Source organism: Limulus polyphemus, unplaced genomic scaffold (assembly GCF_000517525.1).
Source record: "Limulus polyphemus unplaced genomic scaffold, Limulus_polyphemus-2.1.2 Scaffold4501, whole genome shotgun sequence".
Taxonomy (NCBI): domain Eukaryota; kingdom Metazoa; phylum Arthropoda; class Merostomata; order Xiphosura; family Limulidae; genus Limulus; species Limulus polyphemus.
Genome location: NW_013670111.1, coordinates 77,499 through 88,074, shown reverse-complemented (window position 1 = coordinate 88,074; position 10,576 = coordinate 77,499). Strand labels below are relative to the sequence as shown.

At 31.4% G+C, this 10,576-nt stretch overlaps 1 protein-coding gene across 2 annotated transcripts in view; it reads right to left on the bottom strand.

The window, feature by feature from the left end:
• Positions 1 to 1,515: 1,515 nt before the first annotated feature.
• Positions 1,516 to 10,576, bottom strand: part of LOC106471264 (probable ATP-dependent RNA helicase DDX17) — a 34,322-nt gene continuing 25,261 nt past the window's right edge. For both annotated transcript variants that reach the window (XM_013931855.2, XM_013931856.2), the window contains exons 11-14: positions 6,690 to 6,751; positions 5,897 to 5,956; positions 3,264 to 3,503; positions 1,516 to 2,087 (exon numbers count right to left, since the gene is read on the bottom strand). In XM_013931855.2, coding sequence (XP_013787309.1) covers positions 1,822 to 2,087; positions 3,264 to 3,503; positions 5,897 to 5,956; positions 6,690 to 6,751 — 628 coding nt within the window. In that variant the 3' untranslated portion in view covers positions 1,516 to 1,821. The remainder of the gene's footprint in view (positions 2,088 to 3,263; positions 3,504 to 5,896; positions 5,957 to 6,689; positions 6,752 to 10,576) is intronic.

Genomic DNA, 10,576 nt, shown 5'->3' with positions numbered 1-10,576 from the left:
TGGTCGCATTAGAAGGCTAAATGAATGACATTGCTAACTGCAGTACCATTTCTGATCAAGTTCATCCAGTAATGCTTCACGTGTATCTTGATGGGGATGGTTACTTCCAAAACAATGTTCCAGTCTACCGCGCAGAAATTGTTTGTGGTAAATGATGAGAGATTTCACGCATCTCTCGTGGCCACCATACTTTCCAAGTCTTAACCAATTAAGCATTCATAGTATGAATTTGAAAGACGAATTCATCATCTCGATCCTCTGCATTTCTCGTAAGTTGCATATAATATTACTGACTGAATGGGAGAAAAATCCCTCAGAACACCTTGAGGATTTTATGCTACGTCATGTTATAACTTATTTAAGCTAAAGACGGTTCAACCCATTATTAGGTATTGGTTCTAATAAAGGAGTCAGCTAGTGTATATGGATCTCAAATACTAATTTTATTTGACAGAACATACAAAATAAGGCCACCCATCATATATGCGAACATGCCATGTTTACTCATGGGGAGCACGTTACCCTTTGAATATCTTGTCGAGTAAAGGTATTCAAAACAAACGCAATAACTATTACTAAAAACAGTAGGTATTTTGTGCTCATGACGGTCGAGTTTTCAATCCACACATCTTGCTCTTCCTAGAATATGTTGCGTGAACTTAGGAAGTTTCTCCATAACGGTTTAAATTGTTTATCAATATATATATAAACCTTAAAAAAAAAAAGGAGTACAACTCAGATTGAAAGTGTAGATATATTGCCTTATCAGCGCTGATTATGGCTCTTTCGTGACCTGATGCTTTATTTATAATATGATGTCTGCATGAAATTTGAGCACAATCATGAGATTGCAAATTACACGTCACGTACATGGTTTAATTGGAGTATGCTTGTAGATTACTATTGTTATAGATTCTAACGCAATTCTTTTTTAAATTAATTTCTGTTAGCCTCAGTCTTTGTAACCCACCTGACGATGCCAGGTAAACCTGGTGAAACGTTGCGAATAAAAAGTTTTACCATGTTCAACCAGATAACAATTTGTGTGAATTTCATTAGATTATTATTTAGTAGAACACCAATATAAAATCATCCTAAAAGACATTTTCAAAATCCTACATAACTAATACAATTTTGTTTCTGAAGTATGATTCATCTAGAACGTTTAAACTTAACTGAATAAAATATTGTGAGGATGAGAGATAAAATACTATCAAAAAGTTAACATCCTATCAATTTACTTTTTACCTCTTAATTTCAATTCGAACTTGTGAATAGTTGTAGAATTCTTATGAAGGGGAGTTCCAGCCCCCCCCCCAACACCAAAAAATGAAGTCAATGAAACAATAAGCAAGTTGATTTGATTCAAGTACAACCATATTTGTGTATTATTAGTGAAAGAACAACACCCTATAGCGAGTTTCTGACATTTATACAGATATTTTATGCATAAACATACAAGTTCAAAACTTGTAGGAAAATATTTTAAAAGATGAAGTCAAAACAACAACAAAGTAAGAAAACGATTTTTTAGCTTCTTTATTTCACTCATCATACAACAAATAAATATGACAAGGAATGTAAGACATTGTAAAACAAAAGTACAACAAACTGTTAAAGAATGGCCCCCCTTTCAGTGACCCTGTCTATCATTTTTTTTTCACTTTTTTTTTTCAGAAGTGGCCCAAAATGTTGGTATGGATTGTGTAAAGTTATTAACATGTAGCCTGATTTATCTACTATAGACAAACAAAAATTTAATAAGAAATAAATAGGCCTAGAAGGTTGATGAGATATTTAAATTTGGATACTACAACTATTTCATTGAGGTGGAGGAGCAGGGGGAGGTGACTGAAACAAACTGGGTTTTCCAGCATTAAACTGGCCATACATGTTAGCCATCATGAAGTTAGGCTGTGGAGCTGAAGACTGATTCTGATTGAACTTGTTAGTATGCCCATTTTGTCGGCCATAGTTAGAACCATTGGAATAGTTGCTGCTTTTGCTTCCTCGATTGCTGTCTCTGCGGTCATTTCCTCTGGAATTATAATTATTTTGGCTGTAACCACCCCTCCACCGACTACGTCCTGTAATAAACGCAAAAACTATTAAATCAAATGCAACAATACAATTTCACATGAATCAATATGTAAGAACTTTGAATGTATGAAAACATTTTTCATGTACATAATATTTTGGACTGAATAGATGTTTCAAAAGCCATTTTTAGATAATAAAAAACATTGCTGAGCAACAAAAATAAACAAGGAAATAATTCAGTGTTAACCTTAGTTATTTGAATTAATATGCTAAATTAACATGTATTAAGATTACTTTTAAGAGTAAGAAAAAAAAAATCTAAATCATCAGTTATCTGATTAGGAAAGCACAAAGCAAAAAATACAAACTTTGCTTTTAAAAGAAATTCCTCAGAATTATACCTGTGCTTAATAATAGTGGAGTACTAAGACAAGATGGAGTTCCAAAGCAAACAATATTAGTGTATTGTATTTATAAGATCAATCCATTAATATATTCAATTTTATACAAAATTAGAATACAAATTAATTCAACAGTCACGAAGCACTAGCTCATATCCCCTCACAACTATACACATTCACAGAAAGACTCCCTCATTTGCCTGACTTGTATTAACAAGAAAATGAACTGACCACATTCCCCAAGTTTATCTATGTAGTTCCTTTTTAAAGACCTTGATAACTATTTACTTGAGTAAATGCAGTAACTAATTACATGCCCTCATTAATGAGATTTCAAATACACAGATCACTTTTAGGATATTTAAATAATTTTATACTCTAGCAGTAGAAATATATGATTATGTGTTATCTTTTCAGATAACTTGGATCTCGCAGCCTTATTAGGATATAACTGTTGTGCTTGAAGGTTTACAGCAACAAATTAAAAGCCAACTAGAGAACCAAAAATAATGTACACGATACTACAATGCAAGTACATGACATGTTTACTTTCAGCATTATAGATTGAGCTTTTAGAAAACCTAGATATATGATTAAATTATTTTTAGAAAATGCCAACAGTGACAAAAACACTAAAGTTTGCAACTTTGATTGACACTTTTTTTTAAACATAAAAATGATTAAATAACATTTAACTATTACTAAAACCACATGTTCAGGAAAGTGACCATTTCTGACTGGTCAAATATCCAACATTATTTGGATCAATGATTATATATCACTGTGAAGATTCCAAGTAACCCCTCACTAATAAAACCTTACCTCGTCCACCACTGAAACCCCCAGAAGAACCCATCAATTCCATTAGTTTTGGGTTTACTATTTGGTTGGCTTCCTTCAGCACAGACACAAGGTCTTTAACTTGCTTGGCATTTCCTGGTGTAAACAACGTGTAAGCTGTTCCAGTCTTGTTTCTACGAGCTGTGCGGCCGATACGGTGAATGTAGTCCTCAGAGGAATTTGGGTAGTCGTAGTTTATCACAAACATTACATCTTCCACATCTAAGTTGTCACAAAACATGTAACATGACACACATACAGAAAACAATTTGGTAATTAAAACAGTTGCTAAAATACCAGTTATAAAATAATTATAACAGCATAAACATACAAACTGAACATTTTACACTAATGCTTCCTGTATAACTATTGTGATACAACCCAACAACACTCAAAAACGAAATTTTTCTTTAGAAAATGCTTAGTGGGTTATAGAACCAATCACTTAACAAGTACACACTTAACTATAATTTTTGGTCCAGTCACATATATTCACAGGAAGCATAATTTCAATAAGTACACACAGCTACAGATTTGCCATTCAAGTTTAACTATGAAGTACTAAGACTATAAAAACAGTGCTATCAGTCCCAAAGAATTATTTTACCTTCAAAGGAAGTTTATAGAAAATCAACAGTTACACATAAGTAGCAGTTTCCCCATATGAAAAAATTCCAGCTAGTAATAAGATGTTAAGGACATACAATAGTGTGCAAATTAATTAGAATGCCTTAACAACCATCATTTTACAAGCTTTAAAACACAAAATTGTTTTGATTAACTATGCTAATTAATTCGTAATTATAGTAAATCAGTCTTATAGGACTATTACAAAATTAGTACACAAATGATGTGCAAGTTTCTTTAATGCTAGTATTTAATATAGCTACCTTTGACATCAGTAACAGCTTGGTATTTTTGTGGCATTGTGTTAATGTTTTCTTAAAGTCTGGAGTAACTTAATTCAATTATTCTTGAAGTTGCATCCAGAGGCATTTCATTAGTACACTTTGTACTTTTATCAAATATGGACTCCAACAAACCCAGTGTTTGTTCTATGAGGTTAAGGCCTGGACTTTGTGGCAATCATTCCATTCACTGGAGATATCCCAATCTTTCTTTCTTTGCCAAATAATGTTATTTCTTTGAAGTTGTTTGGGATCATTATAATTTTGAAATACTAAGTTCTTCCCAATCAGCTTCTTTGTGGAGTATATGACATAATGGACTAATATGCTATGATGTTTACACTGATCTATGATTCAACCACTTTTGTGAAGATGGCCAACACCATTCACAGATATTGCACTACAAATCCTCTTGCATGCTTGAATTTTCAGTTTTCCTTTGGTTCCTTTTCAGGGAATAGAAATCAGTTTTAAGAAATCTAAAATTTCTTTCATTGAGCCTTTTCTTTTGTCACTTGCCTTTTATGATGTTACAGGAATCAGTTTCTTTGTCTCTACGTGTACTTCACAGCACTTCACACTCCAATGGTTTCATTTCACAGGCACAACAAATTAAGACTATAGGAGCAATGGGGTGTTCTAATCAATTTGCACACTAGTGTATACGTTAAAAATAATTATACGTGATTCTATGCAACAAACTAGATGATGCGTGACCAATCACCTTACTAGTTGATTCTGCCAAGGAATCTTCCAAACTTTTTTTTTTTAAAAAGTTCAGTATCTTACAAAGAATATAAACTGGTTGATTTACCTGAGGTTATGGCATCCAGTCTCCTCTGCCCAAACTGCCTGGTGTGCTCTCACTTGGTGTGCTCCAGTCACTGAGAAGACTGCAAGCCCCCAAGACCTATTCTACAACCACCATGACAGATGAGCCATCAGGAACAAACTGTGTTTGTGTAGGTGGAGTTAACAGACAGCTGCTGCTCCCAGTTACCAGACTGAAATACTAGAGCAGCTGTCTCCTCCCCAACAACAGGTACCAAGATGGATGTAGGACCCTCGCTGAGGCCCCAGAGAGAAAGAGGATGACATGACAAATGCACTGATGGTACACAGAGAGAGAGGCTAATTCATTCATGCCCAATTTTACAACTTTAACTAAAGATGAAGGTAACCAACATTAGAGGCACCGCTACATTCACATTACAGTGCCTCTGAAAAAGAAAGAAAAAAATAGTGGTTAGAAAAGTGAATTGCTTGTTTCTTAAATACTATTTTATGTGAGGCACTTGGTAATACTTCAATATAAGAATTCATGAAAAAATATGATACAATTAATAAAGATGTTGCTACTCTCTCATCATGTCATGACACACCCTCATTACAATTTTTTTCTTTTTTTTTTTTATAATGAAGTGTTAATTTCTGGCAAATTTTAATTATGTGAGGTAGTTGGTAACGATCGATGCTTGTACGGAAATTACCTGTTGAGCTTTTTTTTTGGCAAATACCAGTTTTGATAACAAAGTTGGTTAACTGAAGATGTAAAAACCAGTCCAACCAAGAAAGAAGTCACTGAATTTTTACTTTGAGTTTTTTTATTTAATATAAACTGTATATTACTTCCTTAAAAAAAAAGGAAAATTTCATATTAAGCTGGCAAATAACTCCATAAAAATTACAATCACAGTGTTAACTTACCTAATCCTCGAGCTGCAACATCCGTGGCTACCAAGATGGGTGACCGGCCTACACGAAATTCTGAAACACAATTTATCAATTGTTATTTGAAACAAAAAACTTTGAATCTTTAAAAATTTAGCATTTTTCTTTTGGAGCAGCTTTTTACTGAACAAGAATCTGTATTTTAACTTCATAATACTTCCAACATATACTGAGACATTTGTATACTAATAAGTGCTTTCAGTTGTGAAGTTATAAGTAAGTAAATCTGAAGTCTGCAAGAAAAGCTGTAGGAAGATCTGTTCCATAATGATACAATGAAGCACTACATAAAAGTATCTCTAATGCCATCCACATAAGTGCTCCTGTGCAGCAGTCACTTTTGGCCATTTGAACTGAAAAATAATGTAATACCTCAAGGGCATTAACTGACTCAATGGAAAACTTTAGTGACCATCTTTACCACAAGAAAGCACATATGACACAAAACCAGAATGGCCTAGAAAAATGGATAGTCAAAGCAAATAACCACATTCTTTAACTAACTTTATAAAGTTAAATCTACATACAAGTATCTGCATGGAAATTTTGAAACACTGTTCATTTTACCAAATAAAGGGGATATAAAACACTTAGTACACTCGATTACTACATACTTATATAAGAACAGACACTCTCACACACACACTTAGCAACAGCAATACATCAAAATACAATACTAAAAAAAGTTACTTAAATATCCAGTAAGTTTTGTTTGTGTTATAAAGTTGTATGAATTCTCTTTTACTTAAAAATTATCAACGAAAATTACCATTTAAAACCCAGTCTCTTTCTGGTTGGGACTTGTCTCCATGAATACACATAGCAGGCCACCTTTAAAAAAATAAGACAAATTATAGTTTCTAAAAACATGAACCTGTGAAATTTACAAAATTCTTCAATATATACATATATTTTGGGGCAAGTTTAAACGAGTAAATGCAATCCTAAGTCACAATTTTCACCAAAATAGACATGCTACATTTATAATAAACTATTAAAAAAAATTAGTATATAATCTTAAATATTCTGCAAAAATATGTATCAAATTCACATTATAAATATTTAATGAGACTTGATGTTCGTACTATGATCTATTTTTTAAAGTGAGTTAAGATAATGCGTTAAATGCAAATTAACCTCATGCAACCATCATAACAAAAGAAAACTGTGCACTTGAAAGAGGATTAGACCAAATGTATCATAGTTGTGAAATTTTTCATACCAATTATATCCATCTAAAAAAAATCACTTGGTGTTTAACACCATGTAAAAAATTCAAATAAAAACAGTCTATACAAGAGTGTCCAATATAATAAGTGCTTGACTTGCTACTTAAACCACACAGAAAATTATAATTGGCTTAATATGCTTTCAAATATACTACTGAAAGTCCAATTAACAATTACTTAACATATCAAGAAGTTTCCATATACTTAAGAGTACACACTTTAATTTTAACATGCCTTCAGAAAGTAAATGCATTATATTTTTGTTTAGTAACAGTAGAATTACAGACGACAACGACATAAGAAACTTAAAACTTCTAATTCATGTAGATACAAATAGTTTTTATCACAATACAGTACATTTATAGCTGTTATGTATAAAATTTTACCCAAGAAAGGTAAGTACCAAACATTCTGTAATAAGGAAATAGAAAACTGCTATCTATTTGTTATTTCAGTGCTAATTTATTCTCGCAAGTCTAAACCATACGAACAATTCAAGTTTTAAGAATCAGCTTCTTTGTTGAAAATTTGGAAAACTTCTACCCAAAGTTTGAATATTCTTACTATCAACTGAAAAATATTACTTCTACAAAACCATGAGTCAAAGCAAAGAACATGTTATGATATTTCAAACACACTATCTACAATATCCAATGGCAACAAGACCTTTCACTAGCCTGGAATACAAGAGGTATAGCAGTGGTCTAGCTTCTATATCCTTAATTTTCATAAACAATAATTATAGCAGGAACCACGTTAACTTTTCATAGGGGGTCTGTCGATGTGATACTTTATAACCACAAAGTAACTAGTTTCCATATTATAAATGTATCTTCATGAAATTTGGCAAGCCTTCAATAACATTACAAGTCTTTTGTTCACAAAAAATCAATTTGTTTCAATTACATATTTTCTGTAAGTATATAGTCAGCATTGATTGCTCTGAGTATAATATAATTTTGTGTTAAGATAAAAGTACTTTTATTCATTTGAAAATTTATACATTTTATTTGCATATCCTCTAAAACCTCCTAAATATCAAACATTTTTTCAGTGAAACTTTATATTTAATTTATTTTCTCTACCCAAACTATACGGACTCAGTCAATTCGACAGACCTTTTAACCACCATAAAAATGCATAGTAAATCTAAATTACCTTTTTTTTAGAATAACTGTAGATTGTAATAAAAAACAATTATTTATCCTAAATAGCTTAAAACCTATAACAGTCTACAAATGTCTAACTAATAATCCCACCACACAAGTTATAAATCACTCAGCAAACACTCATGAGAATATCTTGTGAAAAATTTTTATCCTCATTTTCCATTATCTTACCTAACAAGTTTCTCAATTTTACATTTTAGGTACTTTATAACAATAAATGAAAAATATACATGAAACAGTACTTACCTTTTACCTAATTTTTTGTTGTCAGTTGCCAATAAGTTTAAGTCTACTTTATTTTTTTTATTTTTTTTTTATAATGGTACTAGTACACTTATTTATTTACTTAAATAAAATAGAATAATCACATGTACAAAGAAAACAATGTCCTGTAACTGTTATAATTTAATAACTGTCTAATACAAGAGGAACCAAGCACTGCAAAATAAGCTTTCAAACTGAAGACAAAATTAAGAAGTCTGTACTACAAATAAAGTAGCATTATATGTCCTTTGATATAATAAAACTGTCTCTATTGGTTATAAATGATATGTATAACATCAGACAGAATTATTGGAAATTTATAAAAGAGTATGTGACAAGTGGGCTTCACTTTCTAGTCTACGATTGTGTGAATCAATCTTAGAGAGTATAACAAGAGGGAATCCTCAATAGCCGTAGCTGTAATTAGACCCCAAATTGGTCAAGAGATGGAGCTATGAGCAAAAAGTTTCAACTTTGAAAAAACCAAAAAAAAAAACCTCTGGCATTCTATGAGCTGCTAAAAATTAGTTTTCCTTACAAAGATCTATATTATAACGAGCAATTTACATTAAATTACTTACTGCAGAGAGGGGTGGTAAATAAATAAGAGTAGGGAGAAGACCTAGAGAACAAATGTCAAGACTCAGACTAGGGGAGATTGAGAATGTATTTAACCCTTTTGCTATAGGCTCAGTATAAAATACTGGTTCATATACACACATTATACTATAACTTTTAATTCAGTATGAGCATCTTCACAAAATTTGGGAGACTTTTAGTAAACATTACAAGTCTTTTGTACATAAAAAATAACATTTTTTAATCATGTATTTTTACTAAAGATTTGTTTGTGAATATATTGAGTCTATTTTGTAACTAGTCTGAATGGAAAGTGAATTTCATGTTATGATTAAAAAACTATTCTTTGTCCCAAAAATATCATTTGTGTAATCTTTACCACATCCTAAATACATTTCAAATGTTTTTTTTCGGAAAGGTTTAAGCTTTTTTCATTCTAAAATAACTTCAAATTATGACACGAAAACACAAATGTTTAATCTAAATAGCTTCAATCTCTTAAAATGATAATCTATATATATTTGCTATTTTTATTATATTCACCTTTTCAGCCATGCCTTGTTAACATTACAAAACCTGCAATGAGGCAGCACATGTACACTCGTGTTACTGTATTCAAGAATATAAAACTAATCTTTACAAAGTGACCTGTCTTGGCTGTGTTTTATTGAACGAGTATTTTGTAAAATACAGTCGCATTTCAGTTATAATACATTAAATATGTATATACATATTACTATTTAAAAATAAGTTGTTAAACTTATTTTTCTTAAAACACAGAACTGTAAATAAAGAAACATAGTAAACAATTATCTCAGCTAGTTACAAACTTTGTACTCATTTGCTGCTTCCCGTAGGTTGCTATGCCTTATTAAAGGCCTGCATGCAGAGGATGCAAATATATATATATATATTTTTTTTTAGATTTTATACATGTATATTCATTTTGAAATAACCAAAAATCATGAATTACCATACCAATATTATAGAATTTCACTATAACTTTTAAAGCTCAGTAACTAAGGTGTATTTGGGTCTTAAAATATGAAATAGAGCTCACTAAAGCACCGCCTTAGTTTTTTTTTTGTATACAAGATTTAAGAGTTCCATATCCGTATATATTTGAAGAAGGCTGAAAAAGCCACTAGGGGGACATTCTGAGCTTTTGTTTAGTTATTCACACGCCATAGACAGATAAGCAAGTATTTAAAAAATGGAAAGAGGTGGGCGTGGCTAGTGTTGAGTCAGTAACTAACGATATCTCAGCAGATAGAAAAGACAAGAGGTTCTATTTTATATTCTAGCTTGTCAATATCGGTAATTTGAGTTTCTAATTTGTAAAAAACTAAAGACTTTGTATTTTGACACCACAAACATCTAACTTCAAAAAAGCTATATTCAGCATACTATATGAC